The sequence below is a fragment of the Euwallacea similis genome, chromosome 23 (assembly GCF_039881205.1).
Source record: "Euwallacea similis isolate ESF13 chromosome 23, ESF131.1, whole genome shotgun sequence".
Lineage (NCBI taxonomy): Eukaryota > Metazoa > Arthropoda > Insecta > Coleoptera > Curculionidae > Euwallacea > Euwallacea similis.
Genome location: NC_089631.1, coordinates 1,172,032 through 1,193,449, shown reverse-complemented (window position 1 = coordinate 1,193,449; position 21,418 = coordinate 1,172,032). Strand labels below are relative to the sequence as shown.

The 21,418-nt window shown below is 37.9% G+C and overlaps 2 protein-coding genes across 3 annotated transcripts; both read right to left on the bottom strand.

The window, feature by feature from the left end:
* Positions 1 to 55: 55 nt before the first annotated feature.
* On the bottom strand, positions 56 to 13,891 carry Usp32 (Ubiquitin specific protease 32). 2 transcript variants are annotated; one of them, XM_066401761.1, is made up of 31 exons: positions 13,738 to 13,891; positions 10,948 to 11,179; positions 10,659 to 10,895; positions 10,160 to 10,375; positions 9,993 to 10,099; positions 9,745 to 9,941; positions 9,539 to 9,692; positions 9,372 to 9,483; positions 9,114 to 9,287; positions 8,917 to 9,056; positions 8,740 to 8,858; positions 8,565 to 8,686; positions 8,071 to 8,307; positions 7,811 to 7,944; positions 7,577 to 7,757; positions 7,368 to 7,473; positions 7,127 to 7,315; positions 6,732 to 6,980; positions 6,123 to 6,267; positions 5,741 to 5,835; positions 4,889 to 4,973; positions 4,390 to 4,639; positions 4,102 to 4,333; positions 3,589 to 3,774; positions 3,344 to 3,536; positions 2,989 to 3,272; positions 2,754 to 2,936; positions 2,473 to 2,698; positions 2,063 to 2,258; positions 1,765 to 1,937; positions 56 to 1,135 (listed from the first exon to the last, which is right to left on the bottom strand). In XM_066401761.1, the coding sequence occupies exons 1-31, from the start codon at positions 13,793 to 13,795 to the stop codon at positions 1,068 to 1,070; spliced, it is 5,280 nt and encodes a 1,759-aa protein (XP_066257858.1). In that variant the 5' UTR covers positions 13,796 to 13,891; the 3' UTR covers positions 56 to 1,067. The 2 variants fall into 2 exon arrangements, with proteins under 2 accessions (XP_066257858.1, XP_066257859.1); XM_066401762.1 differs by having other exon boundaries at positions 5,789 to 5,835.
* A 1,047-nt stretch (positions 13,892 to 14,938) lies between these two features.
* On the bottom strand, positions 14,939 to 20,123 carry LOC136416408 (kelch-like protein 17). Its single transcript, XM_066401563.1, has 13 exons — positions 19,863 to 20,123; positions 18,356 to 18,452; positions 18,182 to 18,303; positions 18,010 to 18,124; positions 17,854 to 17,960; positions 17,685 to 17,801; positions 17,417 to 17,630; positions 17,213 to 17,357; positions 17,083 to 17,162; positions 16,780 to 16,956; positions 16,555 to 16,719; positions 16,410 to 16,500; positions 14,939 to 16,353 (listed from the first exon to the last, which is right to left on the bottom strand). The coding sequence occupies exons 1-13, from the start codon at positions 20,088 to 20,090 to the stop codon at positions 16,134 to 16,136; spliced, it is 1,878 nt and encodes a 625-aa protein (XP_066257660.1). The 5' UTR covers positions 20,091 to 20,123; the 3' UTR covers positions 14,939 to 16,133.
* Between the last annotated feature and the right edge of the window lie 1,295 nt (positions 20,124 to 21,418).

Here is a 21,418-nt window from a genome sequence, read left to right as displayed (position 1 = left end):
ATTTGAAAATTCGACTTTATGGGTATTACTGGAGGACGAATAATAATATGCCAAAAACAATATACAAGCTTTATTCAACTATAATGTAATGGCACCGATATAATATTAGAATGACGCTATCATTCATGGAATACATAACTAGGATTATATATACCATCAGCGTGTGAAAATAAGATATCTTACAAATTACTTTAAATATCAGACTAGTCGGAATATTGTATGCCGTTTGAGGGGAGTGTTTTGATTCCTTTATACTTTACGACGAAGCGAATTAAATACAAAACGTAATCATAAAATATCTTTGGTTCACCTATCCTATAACCATTATCTTCATGGAATGCACCACGCAGCAACCGTCATCGACTTCAGTGGGGCAAAGTGAATTTTAATGCAAACACTGTCATACCAGACCAAACAATAAATTATAATATGTATAAAATCATTATTTTTAAAAACTACTAGATTCGGCACTCAGGATTAAAACAACAGTATAACAAGGTATTTATCAACAAAAAAACGCGTACAAATTCTAAAACTATGAAACTTTAACGAAATGATTAAACAAGAGGCTCGCCGAAAGGAAGAGTTTTCTGAACTAGTAACCAGGACCATCATTTTGGTAAACTTACTAAATATACCTTTACTATCACAGTTTTCTCACAATTACCAAAAAACCGTCTAGCAAAAACAAATTCCTTATGAGTGCCTTGAGACGTGTAACTAACTGAAATTTTTCATAACTCTCACAAGGCTAAAATCCACAGAGGGGAGCTTCAATAACAGGAAAAATTAACCCATTAATCTCTTTTCAATCAGATTTAAAAAATATCAAAAAATTATAATTTCAAAACTCACATTCGGCAGATCATTGTTAATGAGTGAGGTAAAGCTCGGCGCGTGTAAAGTGCTTTAGACTCTTATCAGCTACAATGATTGATGCCGAGCTACAGTAAAGGAAGAGTTAACATGCAAAATAAGGAATACGTATGTGTGGAAAGAAACTGTTTCGTCATCTTGAAACATCAGTCTATACGAAGAAAATTCAGTTTAGAGGTTTTCATTAGGTGCTATGTAGAAAACTTGTCCCGGATCCACTTGAGCACTGGGGACCTCTCGGGGATGTTCTTTGAGTTTTCTGCAATTGTGTTTTTGTGAAAAAAGAGCCTAAAGACAATCAAAGACTACAGACACCTAATAAATGTGTTATTGTTTTTTTCATATAAAAGTTTTTGTAAAAAAAAATTCTATTAAATATCAAACGAAACATATGAGAATGTTATTGTTTTCAAGTATGTTCAGGGTATCTCAAATTAGACTGTTTTGCGGGGTAATTAAACTTAGATACAAGGTTTTTTGTTTAAACTCTGCATTTTGGGACCTTCTCGGTATTGAATTAATGTACCAAGATTTCAAGAAAGAAAAAAATCGGATTCTGACAAGGTTTTCAATATAGAATTCAGCGGCCTATATTATTTTTTCTACACCATATGAGTTAACCGTTATGAACTATATCCACCAAAACATCAAGAAAGTAAAATAAATGCGCTCTAACAATTCCTACCATAGAATTTAGTAACCTACATTATTTTTTTCAACTGCGAAGTCAGAAAATTATTGAAATTATTGGTGTCAAAAAGTTCAGTCTTGAGATTCAGAGTGAATTGCAATTTATGGTAACTTGCACGAATGTTAGGAGATTCCTTAGATAAGACAACACACTAACCACAAAAAGAACACATTACTGAACAGAACAATTCTGCTTACGTAGCTCGTTCTCGTCCTCGTCTAGCTCATGCAAGGACGCACTTCCGTTTTCGATCAATGTGGGCGCCACTTTGGGTAAGTACGGCTGATAATCCAGCCCTGAACGCTCGTAAAACAGAATATAGGCCGAACTGGTGTCAATTCTAGGGATTTTTGCATCATTATAAGGGCACCTAAAAAAGACCGAGTTTTTCACTATTACACTTTTATTTTTCTTAAATACCTAGAAAACACATTAGAGCTATTCGACGCGATTCAACGCGACAAAATTCGACAGTTCTAAGACCGGATTACTTACCTGAAACCGTTACTATTGACACTGCTGGTGCTGCCACTGGCCGACAATCTACTTGGACAGGGAGAATTCGATGTTTTGGTCCTTTCTCCTGTATCAGAGGCGTTGCCGCTATCCAAAGCGCTGCTTAAGGATGCTATTGATGCATCCATGGTGGCAAGGGGAGCAGTTCGATCAGAGTCCGTGGATCCGGTACTACCTGGTGGGAGCAAGAAGCATTTAAAAATTAATAATTGAAACGTCGCATAAAGAGGCATAAAGAGTGAGTAAGGGACACAAGTTTTTGAAGAATTTATGAGATTATGAATAAACCTTGGGTTTTTTAGCACCGCAGCTTTTAATTCCAATAAACATTTTCGTAAATATTATAAATTTTAAACAATTTACCATTATAGTTATTTAACCGTTCAAACCTTTTCGTTGCTGTTGACTCCCTGGTGGACATTTTCGGCGTCCCAATGGTGTGCAGCCCGAGGACGACCCTTTCCTACTTGCAGGCCTATTCTCGTTGATTGTCTGCATGGAATCTTGCTCGGCAATAACTTCTCGACATGAACTGTCATTGTAGCAATACCAGTTACCATTGGGGTTACAAGCATATGAGATGTAATGCCCTCCATTAAGCATGCCTGAATGACTCTGGAATCAACGAGAAACATGTGCTTAAAGAAGTAATAATTCAATCGTGTCTTACCACCACTGCATATAGTTGATACTTCAAGTCGAAGGGATCTTGACCCTCTAACAACTTATGTTCGTGATAGTCCGTCAGATTTTCATCAATGATTGGGGTTTTCATTAGACTAGTTGATATTAATCTCGACCTTACTTTATTCATTCTTTCAGGTCTCTGTCTCATCGGCGTATTTGGAGCCACCTAAATAAATATCTTTATAACTGTTTTACTTATCATTAACAAAGTTCCTTACCCTGTCTACTTCATCTTTTCCATTAGTAAGCGAAATACAGCCCACATTTCCTTCCTTCCCACATTCCAGCAATTTGCATTGTTCACCGTTGCATTGCGGCATTCCCGAACTATTGCTATCCTCATATTGCTTATCACTAATTACCGGTTTCTTATTGCTATTGTTAGCCTTTAGATCACATTTGCTTGTGTCGTAATTATTGCTGCAACCCAGGTCTTTTTCTTTGGAGGTATTTTGTGTGTTTGTTGTGGGAGATTCAATTAAATCCTCAAGAATCTTGTCGCCTATAAATACATAAAAGTAGCATGCGTTTGCTTCGCGTTGGTACTTTTCAAAGTTTCAATTTTCAACATACCTTCTTGCCTTATGTTTTCGTCTTCCATTTTCCTTCTCTTATCTTCCAATATTTGACGGTGTCTAAGTATAGTTTCCTGAGGTACAGAGGCAAGATAGGCAGTGGGATCGAAATCCTTGAAAGGGAAATTGACTACTTTTTGGGTTTTCACCCATTTGCTGTTGGCGTAGTCGAATCGTTTTAGGTGAATAATCTAAAATTTTTTTGTAGTAAAATTTCACACGAGATATAATGCAGAAACTTACGAGAATAGGCGGAAGTCTCCAAATCTGCAACTTCTTAGTAGCTAATTGTTTATCGTTGCAGCTACTACAGTGATACTTCTCTTGCAATTTCTCCTCAGAGGTGAAAGCCTTAAGACAGTGATCTAAGTCGATTGGTTCTGTATGCAGTTTTCGACAGATTCCCACCGATTCGTGTTCTATCCACAGCTAAAGAGGAAAGAAAATGATCAGGCCAAAGTTTCCTATTTAAGATGTCCGCAATTCGCCTTAACAGAGTTGGTTAAAATGCGCAATTTTGCTCCAATTTAATAGACTTGATAAAATGATAACCGATCAAAATCCTGCATGTCTAAAAATAAAAGGTTCGTTCCAAGAGAAAAATATACAAAAGAATGCTCTAAAGAAATGCACAGGCTCAGCAAGACTCTGAATATATTTTTGGCGATTCGGAATTCATTTGCTTCATTGTTAGAACTAATCTAAAACAACTGAAACTCCCATGTAGACTTCTCATTTAAACTAAAACGCACCCACCTTTTCCCTACTACTCTGATAACGTAAGTGTAACGCTGTAGGATCCCAATCTATGGCAATATGCATGGCAGGAGCGTTATTTGAAGGCCCGCACTTGTGCAGCAACGGGTCATCTGTACAGGGCAAAGGACAACCTCTACAGAAGTTCGTCCAGTGACAGATGGCGCATATCTGACCTCCAGCCAATACGGTTTTCAGGGTGAAGGGAAATTCGTAACCTAATGAATCATCACTAAAGAAAAAACTATGAGAATACCGGGTGGGCGTCTAAAGTCAATTTGTTTTTACCAGTCTGTAGCATGGTTAGTTTGGTCGCTTTGAGGCAGAGGGCTCAATAATCGGGTAACTTGTTGCCACACCATATCGTAGACATCCCGGCATGTGCTGCTTGAGGAACAGCCCAAGAGTAGTGGCATTCCGAAGAGGCTCGGTTTGCTTTTTTGTTGGGAGAGGAAATAGATGTCTTGTCTGACTACTTTACGGTGCACGGCGATCAGGTAGGAGGGTGGCCGTTTGAGGGTTAATGAGTCGAAAGCCCCTAAAGAACGACATGATAAGTATAAGTTTATTGATACAAAAGGGTGGATTGAAACCGAATGTATCTGTATGGAAATTCAAACGTCAGGCCTTAAGGAAGCTTTCTGACAGCTATCTGTGTGAGGTCTGGGCATTATGCACATTCGATTTGGCCTCAGTATGGCCAATTTATTTAAAAAGGCGAGCCGATATCACCATTCATTTTCTAGACAATCTAATGGTAAAATTGTGTTGTTTAATGTCACTTTACCTGAAGGATTGGACGACGTGGAATGCACAGAAAGAGTGGACCTCTTGAAGGAAATGCCTTTGCTTAGCCTTGGCTCCTTTTTGGTCTAGAAACGAGTGAAAATTCTATCATTTACATGGTTTTGATAAATTTCTCATTTACAATTAACTCAGTAAACATACCCAAAATTCCATACTCAAAAACATGTAAGATTCATACATTCAGTGTTAACAAACATATCATCTTGCTAACTACTAAACATGGAACAAGGTCCAAGTTAAAATACTCAAAAGTGACCGTTGCAAATACCATTTAACACGGATATCGCAGACCTTTTGTACAAGGGATGGTCCGAACCTGCTCTAACTGAAATGCTACGACTACCCAAAATGCTTATTACAAAAAAAATTAATCTTAAAGTTTGCAAAACTGTAAAATGGGAAGGAGAGACGAAAAGGAGTTCAAGGATCCTTTAATTGTTGCCTCGAAAATCATTCAAATCGTCTGACTATTGGATAAACTAAAACCGTTACTAAATAAATACTTCACGGTCCTGGACAGGCATATGCTCTGGATACAGTGAGATATTCTGTAAAATTTAATACAAACATACAATATTGCTTTTAAAGCTTTCATTCAGCAAAAATATTGCGCAAAATGGTCCGGCCACAGTGAAGCTGCCGTTCCATATATTCAAAGTAATTAGTGTTCATTGTTTTTGAGCATAAACTGGATTTCGAGCCTTAACTTAGACTAATCTACAATACACAACAGAGGCGAAACCCCACTTAACAGTTTTAGTTTTGTGCGATGGACAAATAATTAGCGCAAAACAAACACAACTAAAATTCGCTAGGCCTAGGCCGTGCATACCTTAAAGCATAGAATGTTGGGCATGCAAATGGCCGAATCACTCCTTACCTCAGGGCTTCGGGCCAGAGGGCTGTCGGTGGCGCCCGTCGAGGCCTCTAGCAAACCAAAAAAAAAAAACAAACAAAACATCTATAAAGTTTTTTTATCGAAAGGATGACTTAAATTGCTGCAGACCTGGGGTGGAACTCTGTAATCAAAATAAGGATATTTTCCTTGTTCTCTTCTGCATTTGCAACTCTACGTGTCAAGAGTTTGATGGATGCGTAGTTGCAAATACAGAAAAGCAGTACAAGGAAAACTGATTCTCATTTCAGGTTCAAAATTCCACCCTCTGTAAACACAAACGAGTTTTCTATTGCATCTCCATTTTGAACAAATTTACCTGTCTCGATATCTCCCTCCCCTGCATTGTCGTCCCTCTCACCTTCGCTTTCCGAGCCCCCGTAACTGGCTGGCAGCTCATAGGCATACAGTTCCAAAGCTGTGCCTGGATTTATCCTATTTTCATCCGGCAAAAGCGATTTGATCTAAAACAAAAATTATTACCGGGTGAGATAGTTAAAAAAATCTCGTAGTAGGTGGTGAAGCGTGAAAGCAGGGCGTTGATTGAGCCATTTTTGCTATTTACAATCTGAAAGACCACAGATAAAAGGTAAATTTATCCAAGACATGCCTCTTCCACACCTACTTGAGGTTTATTCGTAATCTTTTATTATTTAACCCTTTCCAATGACAATGCTTTTAGTGTAAACAAATTCCTTCAACAAGTTCCGTTAAAAACGGTTCAATTCACAGCGGACTTTCTACTTTAGCTCACATGCAGTTTGTGTATATTTTTTTTGTCCTGGTTTTAACTTCTGGCTAAAAAATGGTGTCCGAAGTATATCTATCTCTACTCCACACACTGTTAGATGCCATAATGCGACGATATGACAAAATATTTACTGTACCCAATGACCTACTCTTCACTTTTTAACAAGCGGGCTCTTACTTGATAAAATGCCACCTCGGCAAGCAACAGCCGCTTGTCCTCGACCCGGCAAAGATCACTAAGATGTTCCTTAAGTTCCCCATACTTTGCCTCGGAGTTCAGTCGCAGCCCGTACTTGGTAGGGACCTCGCCACTTAACCGAACCACTAGAACTTCACATAGTATATAGCTTTCCATAGGGAGGGGTAGACTCAGGTGGTTGAACGGGTCGAATTTGACTGATTCGTGGCCGCACGTTTGGCATGTTACCTAGAAATGTTGGTATGCTGTTAATACAAAAATCCAATGCCGTACGGTAATAACATTAGAGAAGGAATACAATGTCACTTTCATATGAGGAAAAACCGATGTTGCCACTTTTAGAATTTTATCTTATTTCCGAATGTAAGACTTACTTTGCTTTTCAATTGGCCGTGAAACAAATCCGTAACAACGGAATTTTCTCTCTTCAGGTGGTATTGCCATGCCTCATCTGCCACGACTTGATCCGGTCGACCGTCACTGTCTTTTTGCTCGATATATTGCTTCTTGGGCACTCGGTTTAGGTCTTCATGGAGAGCATCCAAGAGCCAAGCAAGTAATTCCTTGAAATTACCAAATTCTCGAAAAATATTTTTCCTCGAGCGATATACCCACCTGTGCATCATGTTGCCCTCCTCCACTAAGATGTTGAGCATACTTGGTGACGCACCAACGCAATTTTAATGGAGCGACGCTTCTTGTGGAACCCGCCCACAATTCCCTGCAACAGTTGCGTTTGATATGAGAATTAATTCTAGAGAATAATTCGTCAAATCTTAAGTTAATCGCAACTAACAGTCCTCAATTCTGATCAATCCACCTACCTGCAAAGCTCGGCATATTTCTTTGCTACAGCCCCTTTGGTGCTATCAGGATTGTTTGAATTAACCTCAGAAAGCTGACTGTCTTGTTGGAAGTATAGAGTCAACGGCCTGGTGTTAGAGACTGCTTGCAAGGCTGCATTCATGAAACAAGTGTTGCCTAAGTTGTTCAAGCCAGTAGCGCCTTCAGATTAAAAGATTAGGAGAGCTATAATTTAAATGTTAAATTGTAAATACCCGGTGGTAAGTGTATTGTAGGTCGCCTCTCGGCCAGCGCAGTTTCGTTATTGCCTCCAGCTGCTAACTGGCCCATTTCCTCTGGCCATGTGAGGTCCTTGTTACGTACTTCAAGAAGTATCTGATCGGTATCCCTAAATTATCGATAAATGCCAAATTCATATTATATATAGAGAAGGAAACATCCTTAAAATGAAGCAGTTTAATGTAAATGTATTATAAGCAGGAATCTGCAGAAAAATTATCAATTCAAAACTCGCCTGATTCCCAAATCCTGCAAATGAGCCTGTTCGTCCTCCAGTAAAAGCGGCGATTGATGGTCTCGAAGCAGCCAAAGCCGTGCTTCTTCATTCTTGATCCCTAAGTGTTCGCAAAGGAAATCGGTCACTTGCTGAACACTGGCCAAACGCGAAAAGGCTGCCACGTGCGCTAAAGTACGTCTCATACAAGGACCTGGGGAAGACGGGGGAAAAGCGGCTGTTGTCAAGGCGCCGTAACTGTGAAAAAATCGTTTTGATGTTTTTGACGATGATGTTCAATGAACTTAGAAACTTCGTTTATATTGGACGTTCCAGAAAAAAATAGGAACAGTGTGTTCTGATACTATTCAATACGAGTCTTAGATTATAGTTTTTCTAAGTAAAACATCTCATTTTCATTTGAGGAATTTGTGGTATTCTTCTGGCCATTGGCTGACGCCTTTTTTGAAATACCCTGCATAACGAGATAAGTATTCCATTACAGGAGAACTTACCCTCCAACTACAGTGCTCCAACTAGTATTGTTGACGGGTTGCTGCACATGATGCCTCAATATCCTTAAATTTAAAGGATACAGCTCCAACTCCACTTCCGACCTTCCTGGAGGCTTTATAACCTTGAGAAAAAAATTATTAATTGGCGCAAAAAAAAACATCCAGATAATCCAACCTGTCTGGGTAGTGGCAAAGGGCCTCCATACCACATGGCCAGAGCTTTCCACAGCGAATCGGGAACCAATTCAAAATCCCGGTGTTGCACCAGTGTTGTATCGCGCTTCAAACGGCCACCTGCACCATCAACACAAATTAATGAAAGAATCGACAAAGAAAAAATTACAATATTCACCTTCTCCCGTTAAAGTTGGAACCTTGTAACTACTATCCGCAACTAAATTGCTATTGTCTATAGGACCAGGAGGATTTAAAACCCGTTTCGTTGCTGTGCCAGAGCTACTAGACACTCCTGAACTTGAAGCAATGCTGCAGCTAAAAAGAAAAAATCGAATAAGCTTCAAAGGAAAACAAGAGGTTCGCAAAATGTACCTATCTCCTTTACTAAGCAAGTCTCCCATAGATTCCATGCTGTTCGAGTGAAATTCGTTGCTGTTGATTATATAGTCAGTGGCGTTGCTAACTAAACTTTCATCGCAGACTATGCCCTCTTCGACCATTACTCGAGATTCGGTACGGCACTGGCAATGATCCTGAGAGTTACTTCTGCAAAAACAAAGAGAAGATGAAGGGAGCAATTCTGAATTTTACGGTATCATTTATGTGTCTAACATTAACATTGGGACTTACCTAGGGGTAGAAGTATAGCTAACCCACTGATGCCACCAATCAGAAGAGATAAGATACCAAAATTGACCCACATGGTACCCGCGACGCTCCTCTCTTTCCAACCAACCCCTCACTGACAATTTCAATGAATACGATTACAACGCATGGCCATAAAACCTGCCACTTACCTATCTCATATTCATTATGCCTGCAATGTGGCTTCAATCCCAAGGATACGTGACAGACCTGAAAGAGCAGCTCTAACAAGGGAGCAACCAAGCTGTTGTCTTCAACGGCCCACATCAGGAAGTCTTCTTGAGATACGCCTCCTCTATTGTCCATCTGCAACAACAGGTTCGTTAGCTGGACTGCGGTTTAAATAGAGAGAAACTACCTTTTTACTAAGAGACTCCAGGGCTTTTGTATGAGTCAAATCAGTCTCCCCATTATTGTCGGGACGCTCTAAGTAAAACTGAGAGGAAAACGTTGGTTTGTTCTCATTGGCGATGAAGTGCAGGGTTTGCCTCATGTTTTCTAGCTCTTCAGAATTCAAATATGTGTCCCGATCCATGTCAAATATTTTAAAGCAGACTGAAAGATTTCTTAATAAGTCTCGGATCATTTAAAGATGAAAACAATTACATTTCATTCTTTCAGCAGTGGGGCCTCTGCAGGCCGCGGAAATCCCGCAGCACAGCTCCTTAAAATCTATATGTTCATCCCGATTTACATCCAGAGCCAGAAACAACCTGTTAAATTAAAATTTTCAATTTGTTTTCAATTTAAATTAGAGATTGGTGTTAATGTACCCTCTGCAGGCCTTCACAGGCACTGGAGGACAAACCAAGGATAAGAGGCAGTTGTAGTCCAAATGTCCAGTTACAGAGGCGCTTTGTATGGACCAGAAACATTTCTCTAGTTCACAGATGTCCTGTTCCTCTAGGTGAGTAACTCCCGCCAGGGTTTGGTAAAAGGTAGGGGTTTCAACTTCGGAACTTAGAGATACGCATGGATTTGAGAGAAGCCTGGAAAATTGTAGATTTAGGTATTTATGAAGACCGATAAAACTCGTAACAGCCATCAGTAAATTCGGGAAATTCTGTATAGTTAATCTATTGTTGGTTTAGCAAAACTATAAACTAAACGACGGGGCTCTCGGCTGGAAATCAGATGTTTTATTATTATTAATGAAATCACGATGGCATTTAGACAATCATTGAAAGTTGATAAATGCCGTAACCGCAAAAAATTCGGCATTTTTAGGTCCAAATTCTTTATCTAAACAGACTATAATCACTTCCGACATACCAATTAGACAATATGGTCTGTTCCTTGTTGTGCTTTATCCAAGATTTAAAATCCTCAAATCCCACTTTGTCCTGCCCCCCACCAAAGAGAGAAAGGAGCATTCGATCCCAGTTAGTATTTGGTTTGTTTGGACCACCATCCGAGGGAGGCAGTGTGCCTTCCAACTGCAATGCCGCTTGAAACTCGCCTCTGGTGATGTGACTCCCAGAGTCATTGCTGTAGAGCGACCACAGGAATCTATAACACATAAAATGTTGTACCTTTACATTTATTTTTCATAATTTCTTACTTGATTTTTTCATCTTGCGAGCCCTTGGTTAGCAATACCAATCCACAGATTAAGTCCCGGAAGGCAATCCCTCGAGAGCCTCCCCCGCAGACTGTGTACAATTTCTCGACTATAGGAGGGGGCACCCCATCTCCCAAAACGTGCTGGGCAAAAGCAGGTTGCGCCAGCCAAACACCCCCATTGGTAAGGCGCTTGAAAGTTTCGGAAACACGCCGGAATTCTGCATCTGACACTGGAAAAATAAAATGCTCAGTAGAGTCAATTGTCATTTTCTTGTGTTATTATTTTGCTGAAAATCTCCCACGAACGGTAACAACTTAAACACACTAAGTAAATTTCATATATAAAGGCAATAATTGGGGTAATTAGCAAAGTAACTGGTCATAGCCCTAAAAAACAGCTGCAACGGTTCCTCAGCCCCCCAATTTTTCACACCGCAATCAATTAGACTATACAAGGCCATTAACATATATACTACATAAAATCAACATTTGAAAATCAAGCGTTTTTCCAATATATAACGATGCATTTAACGTTTGATTATTATGATCAAGCAGCAACTTGCTCTTTAAGGGTGTTTAGAAGGTGTCCCCTTTTCTCTTGAACGATACTAAGTTCATGTGTTCTAAGCCTGGCATGGATTTATTGATAACAACATAATCCAACTCCCCTGACACTCTGACCTAAGAGGAACATTTGATCTTGGAAAGGCCTGGATCTGGCTCATGGATTTGATAATCAGAAGAATTAGGGGAGTATAAGGATTTTCTATGGTTGCCATCCTGAGAACGTTTGAGAAAAAGGGTTTGTGCAATTACTATATAAAAAAATCATAAAATTATAGAACAGTAAAGATATACGTGTAACCTTGAGTCCATAGATTAGATAAAAAAGTTCGCCTAAATATACAAATTTTATTAATGCTTTCCCCTAGTGAATAATTAATTTATTATTGCTGCAAGGTACTTCGCAGGGAACGATAATGAGCCTAAAGGCATATTAAATCAGTCACTAATTGAGCATCACTTAAAGTTATGCTCCTACATGCATATACCTGCATATACAAGATTTGAATAGTCCCCACTTGATGGCATAATTGATTTAGATAGTACTATTCAATTATTAACTAAAGATCAATGAACCTTCATTATCTATCATGTTAATTTGTTCAAATATTGCTCACATGCACAATTCAATGGATGAGACAATATTCCCTCCTTTGTCAGACCATGATGATTTATCCTCTTAGTGCTTTGTCAAAATGAAAACAAAGGCTTAGAAGATGGTTAAACATATAAGAGTAGTGATTACTCTTGACCTTTACTAATCTGATTCAAGACTTATTTCCAGCATCTTCTATCCATCACAGTAGCGTGACAGCGCCCTTCCTCGACATTCCTTGTCATTTACTTCATACCTGTGGCAATCAGTCCAGCTTAACTTTGCTAGTGAGAGGTTCAGAGGTTGTAATCCAGGCATTGAGGTTTGCAATCTTTATTCAATTGCACCTGATCATTTCATTCACCAATTGCCATATCACAGGAAAATGGGTTAATGCAAAAACAAAACATAATCTGCAATTATTGTACAACTCAATGTACACAACATTTCTTATAACAGCATCCTTGGCAAATTTACATTCCCATGCTGATTGATTTTTAATTGAATAGGTGCTTAAGATAACAGATTAAAGCTTCTTATTATTACATTTTCATTTTTGCAATAATATTCCCAGTAAACAACTCAACTGATTAGAGAAATTTTGCTTCTTTTACCTTCCTTGCTATAAGCAGACATTTTCTGAAAATGGGAATATTAATAGTAATTTTAATGTTATAATTATCAGGTTATCACTGTCCCTGCCATAGCTTATGTGATATGGCTGCAAACACTGCTTATGGCTTGATAAGAAATCATATCATAATTTTCCAATAATGCTCAGATTAAGTATGTTGTGAAATTTAAAACAATAAAGCCAAATTTTTTGTATTAGTCCATGTATATGTGAAATCCCCTGGGAAGGCTAGCTGTAAAGCCCACATTTACGCCTAGAATTTCTTTGAAAATAATCACAAAAATCACAACAGAGTCCTTAGAATAATGAAACAGTGCCACAATGCAACTGCCACAATGAAGGGGATTGATTGACTGGTTGTTGTTCCTTGAAATTTCCTCTTCACAGTCATTAAATAGTGAAAGACTTAGCATTTAACTAATCAGCCTCTTTCCTAGATTAGACACCCAAACAGATCCTACTTCCTTGAATCACTGTGAAGACTGGCACTGTATGTTGAAGCTAATGTTAGTAGACTGAATAACAATTCAATGAGCCTGACATGTTATTAAAATATCTACCAACTAAGGACACATTTTAGCCTACATAAGTAGGTACCGATATTACACAACATAATAAGCCTGCAGCTCAGAGCAAAACCCAAACAAAAATTGTTGCAAAAGGAATTTATGAAATGTTTGTTCTGCTTGATAATACGCACATTCAACAGTGACAATGGAAATAAACACTTAAGTAATAACATCACTATGAACGTACTCTAGTGCTGCAGTTAATTAGGTGTAATAATAAGGCAGGTTGTACATAACTCGGACCTTATAGTCGAGTTAAACGAGCAAATGGAAGCAGAATGAAAAGTCTTCCGTTGCCTGGGGACATTTAAAATTACTCTGCTGCAAAATTATCATAATCGTATTTATGTTGTGTGTATCCTGTCAATCATGTGATGGGGAACGCTCTAGGAAAACTTGGGGAAATTGAGTCCCATTTGTACTCACTTCGCTTGACTGCATCCTCGTAGATTAGACAACTTCTTTTGGAGTCTTTTGCACCCATTTTTAGATTTTTACACAATCTTTTGCCATTTTTATGAACAAATAACGATTAAACACATTACATCAACCACTATTATGACAGCCATAAATAAACTAATCAATTGACGTAACGGACATCTGGTGTCAAAGTATTGAATAAAGGACCATGAAATTCAGACCTTTAAACTTTTGATTCGAATCACATGGTTTTCTTTTCTAATACACGTTTCACGATAGTGATAGCATTGTTCTGCTGTAGCTTGTATGAGGAATATGATAACAATCATATGTTTCATGTAGGTACACGTACGCATGTCATTTATGTTGTATATGCGACTTCAATTTTGTTTATGTTTTTTTGCGAGTTGATACTTACTGTAAAGGGTGGTCATAAATAAAAGTAATTTATTATACTGTTGCAGAGTTTTATGATAATGCATTTTTATCTTATCCTTTATATATTGTTACCAACTGAGTACAATTCTTCGTTTATTAATAAACAGAAAACAAAAACATAAACAGTGAATAAACAAAGCCTAACAATTTGTTAGTTTAATTTTGGATCCCCATTATTGGCTACTACCAAGGGCTAGAAACGCCACTGGAAACTTCCAAGACATACATTTATTTAATCTTATGTTATTAACTGGAAATTAACCTTCTAACTGTTACCCTTTCAGAACTCTCCTCATTGATGGACATTGGAGTTTGTGCTGGTGCTTAGTATCAGGTGCACCTAGAGAATGTCTGGAAGACTGAGAAACCTCCATTTCCTACTAGCTTACTTGGGAACATGCTCTAATAGAGATTTAGTTTCTTTATTGTGATTTAAAAAATTACTCTAAAAATTCCTATTTTATCCTATATAGTACATCCTTTTGAAGATCCTATTTGTGAAGACTTTAAATTCTCACCACCTTGTATACATTGTGATCTCAGAATTGTTTTGTGTAATACTTATTTTTGCTGTTGTTTAGTTCTCATTAAATTTACCAGTCATCAGTTTTTTATAAATGGTGACAAACTCCCCTGTTCAAAGAGCTGAACTCCTTGAGCCATGCTTTTTTTACGAATCTCTCGTTTTTTGCATGTTCAGTTTTTATTTTTGCCACCTGTATGTTTTTTTTTTCTGTAGAAGAACCCCAATGATATAAAAATAGACAGCCTATTCCAATATAAAATTTATTTTCCTAATGGCAGTGCACATTATTAAATTTTAATTCACTCCTAACACAGCAGATTTCTAGTGGTTATTGTGGAAACTCGTATTTATTCCAATAAAATACACCATTAACACCTAGTGTGTAGTATGTACCTGACCCAATGTTTAAAGTCAATCTATTATTTGGAGGACATTACTACACATTTCACTTTCATAATGGCAAGAAAATGAACGGATGCAGAACATAAAAGTTGAATGTTATTTTACCATTAAACCGCTCATTAGCAAACAACTTAATATGCGGAATGCGTAGAATAATAGACCCTATTCTCGAATAATCTGATTAATATCAACCTAAATTGTCTAATGTTAATTTGCGAAGCACGTTTTTAGCAACACAGGTACCTACAGTACCTAGAAAATACACAACCGACAAGCTTTCATACCTCTTGTATGTAAAATTACGCATAAAGACAAATTTCTTCATTCATAAAGCAATTTTTAGAACATCTCTAAACAAACACTGATTAAATCAGCATAGTAAGCGTTTAAAATTTTGGTTCCTTTAATAATTAAATTCAATACGATTTATCACAGAATGTATGATTATTAAAAAATTTGCAACAAGATAGGGAGAAAAAAGCAACAGATTCAGTTTATACCTAAAGAATTTTCTAAATATTAATATACTTATAGCATTCGTTCCATATCAAGCATGATAAGCATTTGTCACATAGAACTTAATCACTACTTGATGTGTAATAGTTATTTATGTCACAAGTCCAGTAGGTGAGTTGCTATAATACCGTTTTTTTACTACAAAATGTCAACAAGCACCTAATGAACGTGTATCACGTATTATTTTATTTCATACTGTCGTACAATTTAAATTTTTTGTGTTGTAGGTCAAACCAAACAATATTTATCGAAAATATGGCGAACGCCAATAATTTGTCTTTATCAAAACCTGCCAGTGCCACAAATGCACTTATTATTTAATTTATGAATATTTTGCTATTTTTATGTATAAAGTAAATTAAATTTTTCAAATTGTCTTTGTAAAGTAGTATGAACTAAAATAGTGTTCGCACCAAATAATGCCGTGTAGTTATTATCCCTAAATATCGTCAAGAGTGTTAGATTCTCTATCTTCAGACAAACTTTTCCTATTTTTGCCAACCACAATGCACTGCTTAGATCAGCTGACTAGCCTTACAGTCTGCCTTAATACATGCTCAATATTAATACAGTCTAACACAGCTGCCCCAATGGAACTTCTTCGAGATGTCATGCTTTTGACCAAAAACCATTTGTTGGATTTAGGATCGTATTCTTCTACGGAGTTCAAGCTGGAACTGCCATCAGTCCCTCCAAGGGCGAACAAACGGCCATTTAAGGCAACAACTTCATGAGTCGCCCTTTAAATTAAATTTAATGAGTTTAGACGTGATTGTTTGGTTGTTTATTATTATACCTCCTGTTATGCATTGCTGAAATAGGTTCCCAAGACATTCTTCTTATGTTTAGTCTCTCGCCACTGCTCATACACATTGTTCCATCATTGCCTGAAAAGTACATCCCAGGTGTGAAGTACAGACTTTCTTGAGACAGAAGTTTACCTCCCACACAGTATAGGTGTCCATCCAATGCAGCAACGCCACAACTCGACCGTTTAGAAGACATAGAAGGCACTGATTGCCATTTTCCCTCCCTTGGATCGAATCTTTCAACAGAGGCTTGATAATTGGTAGAATCAAACCCTCCCAAAGCATATATTGAATTTTCTGTAAGAGAAGCTTCTGTATAGCCTCAGCTTCTATGTTTCTGGTTAAAAATCTCCTTACCCACTACAGCAATCCTGCAATAACGCCGTCTAGTGTTCATTGCAGGGCAGCTGCACCACACTCCTGTTAAAGGGTCAAACCTTTCCATAGAACTAAGACAAGAAGCTCCATCATAACCGCCACAAGCATAGACCAAGCCGTCAAAGGAGCATGTTCCCAGGCAAGAACGTTTTGTTCCTGTAAATGAACTAGACTTAGTACCGAGAAATTTAAGTATAGATAAGTTTATCGAAACGGAGGAAATTATTTGGAAATAACGTTGTTCGTGTCTTGATGCATTAGCCTTTAAAGAACAACATTTACCCATGGGAGTTATTGGATTCCATATGTTAGTTAACGGGTTGTAGCATTCTGCAGTTGCTAAATCTGAAGCACCATCATATCTGAATAAAATTCTAATTAACATCATTTTGTGTGGGTTTGTGGTTGTTACCCTCCAACGACGTATAATAACCGTCTCAACCCTGTGACCCCAGACCGTGACCTCCTCCATTGCATGGGAGCTATTGTATGCCATATATCAGTCTTTGGGTTGTATACTTCGCATTCTGCATGAATGGCAAAGAGGGATCCACCACCTGTTGACGTCATAGATTTAATCCATTGTAATTAATTAAGTATGAAATGGTAAACTCACCTACGGCAAATAAATAAGGGTCTGCTCCTTTAGGCTTTCGCTCTTTGGTTCTTGTAGTAGATAGAGCGAAGCGCCTTTCTGGAGCCAAATGGTACCTCATAGCCTCTAAAAGCAATTCCCTGCATTCGTTATTATCCCTTATGAGCTTTTCGTTGTCTACTCTCGTCATTAGGAATTCTCTATTCACTAAGGGCAGTCTTACGTGAATCATTAACTGCAGAGTCGCAGTTATATAAATTGTTGCTCAGTACCCGCTTTATTGTCTCACCTTCGAAATATACTTTTCCCTCTCAATCAAATCATGCTTGGCCCAATTTAACACTGCTGTAAACACGTCTTCTTCAGACGATATGTTCAATTGGCTGTTGGAAATGAGCTCTCGTACCTAAAATTAGTTTTCAATAGGTCATACGTAGATGGGTTAGGCAAACAGTTACCTCGCCAAATGGAAGTAGCAGAAACTCTTCAGTTGATACCACCTGTTGGAAGTTTTGTAAGGCATACACGTGAGATTTGAGGTGAAGTTCTTTGCAGGAGTGTGTGTCTATAATTCCTCATTTAAAATTTATGTTTTTTGGCTATATTAAGAGTACCTGCAAAGCTTCTGATTCCTAAACAATTCGTTGGGTGCAGTTGTTTTAAAAGGAACCTGCAGCAGGCCTCTCGCACTTCTTGCATTTGCAGCAAGCTGCTCGCTGGTAACAGTACCTGTTTAATTAACTATAGTCTTTAAATATTCATATACAAAATAATTTAAAAAAATACCTGAACGTTGTCGGCAGTAATGGTTATTTGCCCTGTATACGCGTAATCTAAGAGCAAATCCACAGCTGTAGCGTCCATGTCATGTATTGCAATTTCGTTTTGGTTTTGCTCCTTCATTTCACCTAAATATTTCTCATTTAGTATGGTCTTTGAGATTATCAATAGAGAACTTACCGTTGAACATGGCAAAAAAGTAAGGACTAACTGAAGCCAAGACAACCTTATGGGCTCTAAACTTCTCTATTCCTATTTTTAAAACAACATCGCACAACTAAAATCAAAAAAGGATCTACTGGATTATTGTTGTTTGTATACAAATCTGCACTTGCTCATTATGCAATAAAGATGTATTAATCACTACCTTGATGGACCTAAGGTTATATCTATGATTAAGTGGGACTAAATACCTAAATAAAGATTTATACAGAGTCGCAGTTTTATGAGCCTCACGATTGAGACCTCCCAACGGAGACTCTAAGGGTGAAACTAATAAAACGGGCACCCTGTATCAATTTTAACCGTTGTCGCTCATTACTCTATAGCCAGTATCGGATTTATGGGAGGGGAATTGGCCGACGGCCCAAGGCGGCAGACTTCCTAGTTGGTGGTTTTTCTTACGGGAGAAGAGTGGAGATTAAAAATTTCGCCCAAGGCATCAGACTTGCTAAGGCCGGCCCTGCCATACGAGGACATACAAAAATAATTTAAAGGTAAATAGGTATGAAGAACTCAAAGACAGGTCTGAATGTCTATAGATCTAATAGTTAACAAATTCCAATTTTACTTTGTCAATATCGCTCGCTTAGAAGTCTCCGTCTGGACAAAGAAAAATTCGTAAGCTTACCCTGGATCAGTGTCCTAGACATAAAATTCGATTTTATGGCCCCAAAAAGGCGCCGCGTTTAAATCAACAATTCGCAACAGATTCTACTTTAATGCCAGGTATTTATTACGCATAAAGAACCACCAAAACGCAATAATTTTCCTATACTTAACGAAAATAGGTCAACGATTAATCTTCAATTAAACTGATATTTGCTCACGTGTGGTTGCAAACTTAAATCATAAAAGCTCAGTTTTATAGTGATTCTCTAAATAGTTCATTGAGCCAAATCTTAATTGGTCTCTTAGGACGACCTTAATTACTCAGGTTACTTGAAAAGTAGAGTAATAACCCGTTTCTAGGGGCGAGCAATAAAATAATCGAATGTCGTGTTGAATTACACACTCGGCCAAAAAAGAAAATTTGATCCTTAATGTAAAGGGTAATTTGCCACGAGTAAATAACGGGAAAGGGCGCGTTGTTTACTAGCCATGAAGGGCTCAGGGATGCCTTTTAAATGGCTTATATATACATATATATATATATCAGTAAAGCCATTTCAAGCAGATGTATTGATCAATTTTGGCAATTTATTACTACCAAGGGCTTTTCTCGCTTATATTTAATATTTATGAGAGACACAGAGGGTGAAGAACTTTCGTACCTAAAGGCAAACTTGAATGAAACAATCGTTATTTCTGTACGATGAGGTGTAGGTTTGCTAAGCTGATAATGAACGGATGATGATTGATTGTAATAAATTTCTAAAACAACTAAACTACGTGACCTTTCCTATTAACTATAAGTCCATCTGATGAGACTCCATTAAATGATCCTGCTAATCATTCTAAAACATACCTGGCCATGTTGTCGCATCCTCTGTATATTCCCTAAAGCATGGGTGCTGTGCCCTGTGGTTTTAAGGCAGTAGCCTTTATTAGTAAAGAGGGGAGAGTCAAAGCCCTCTGAGGTAGGTGTTTGAGTGGATGCCTCGAAAACAATAGAGCTGCTGCCAGAGGCTGTTCCGGGGCTTTCTGGTAAGGGCAGTCGATCTGGAACAACTCCAGGTTCTAAGTCGTTGTTCATGGTGATGTTTGATTGTATCGGCTGGGTTCCTAAAGGGGGTTGGAGATTAACAAGTTAATTGGTGTGTTGGAGAAAACGTGGGTACCTAAAGGAAAAATATCTTTATAACTGGAGCTAAGACTTTAAATTCTTGCTCAAAAGGTGAACGTAATATTTCACCGTTAAAATCGAAAACACATTTTTAGGTATTTCGAGTTAGTGTGAATTTGGGTGCATTTTTTGTTTATTTTTACATACAAAGAAATAATGTATCTAATAAAATTAGTATCTATTCCGAACAAAGGAATCGTTTTTGGCAGGCAATCCCACTCGGCTAAATTCATGCAAATCGCAATAAATTAGCACGGCTTACCCTTGTTCCCAAATTTTGTTTCTGCAGCCACTTCACTAAGAAATCTTTCTTATTTTATCTATTAAGTTGTAATAAGGCAATTTGATTATCACGATAATTAATTGAGAAAAACGTTTAGGAAATTTACTGATTTTAGGTTATTTAAGAGAACTCACAAATAGATCCCGATAAAAATCGGAGAGGAATATAATTGATAAAAATCTAAAATAAATGCGCGCCTCCCTTTGGACGCCGGGACGTCACGCACCTGCTACCGGGATCGACGTCGGGAGTGGAATGCCTTGAATCGACGCTTCTAAATATGCGAAATACGCATGTTTTTGTATTGGACCCGATGCGACAATTTATTATTTGTTTTTATTCAATTACCATGACATTGGGTGAATATCACAAAGGCTTCCATTAATAACGGCATTTTCAAACACACTCTATGCTTTTGATATTTATTTCAGGAAGTAGCAGTGGACCCACTTGCGTGTCTACATTACACGCATGATGAGCAAAAATATTAGAAGATACATCTCTGAACATACTGGGTTTCCAAACATGCCCTTGAATTAACATTAGGTAAATGACCTCATCAACACAATGGAAAGTATCTATTGTTACAAAGCGCGCCTCCTCTTTAATTGCAAGTGCAATTAAGGTTTGTCGAATCGAGCTTCAAAAGGTGCGCTCCATATTTTGTTAACTCCATCAGTTACGCTTATTGCTGTTGAATACTGCTACCCCATATTCCACATTCCCTTGGAAATCCTTCCGCAAATGATATGGATTTTTGTGTGGGGCAACGACCCGCCCCGGGCTTGCGTTTCCATATAGCCCTGTTAATTTCTTTGAACTTGCGCATTTCTCATCCGGAAACTGCTCTATTCGTGTTGTTTTTGTATGGGAATCTGAGTAATATAACGCGTTAGACCTTGAAAGGACACAATACATTTTTTATATACTTTATAAATAAATATCTACTTAGAAA

Bases quoted from the DNA above. Each gene is read 5' to 3' on its own strand.
- Usp32 (XM_066401761.1), bottom strand. From the start codon at position 13,795: ATGGGTGCAAAAGACTCCAAAAGAAGTTGTCTAATCTACGAGGATGCA. The intron at 11,180-13,737 runs GTGAGTACAAAT...TTATTTTTCCAG, and splicing joins CGAGGATGCAGTCAAGCGAA to TGTCAGATGCAGAATTCCGG. The intron at 3,775-4,101 runs GTGGGTGCGTTT...TTTCCTCTTTAG, and splicing joins ATCAGAGTAGTAGGGAAAAG to CTGTGGATAGAACACGAATC.
- LOC136416408 (XM_066401563.1), bottom strand. From the start codon at position 20,090: ATGAACAACGACTTAGAACCTGGAGTTGTTCCAGATCGACTGCCCTTA. The intron at 17,802-17,853 runs GTAACTGTTTGC...AACTAATTTTAG, and splicing joins TGCTACTTCCATTTGGCGAG to GTACGAGAGCTCATTTCCAA. The intron at 17,631-17,684 runs GTGAGACAATAA...GCGACTCTGCAG, and splicing joins GGGAAAAGTATATTTCGAAG to TTAATGATTCACGTAAGACT.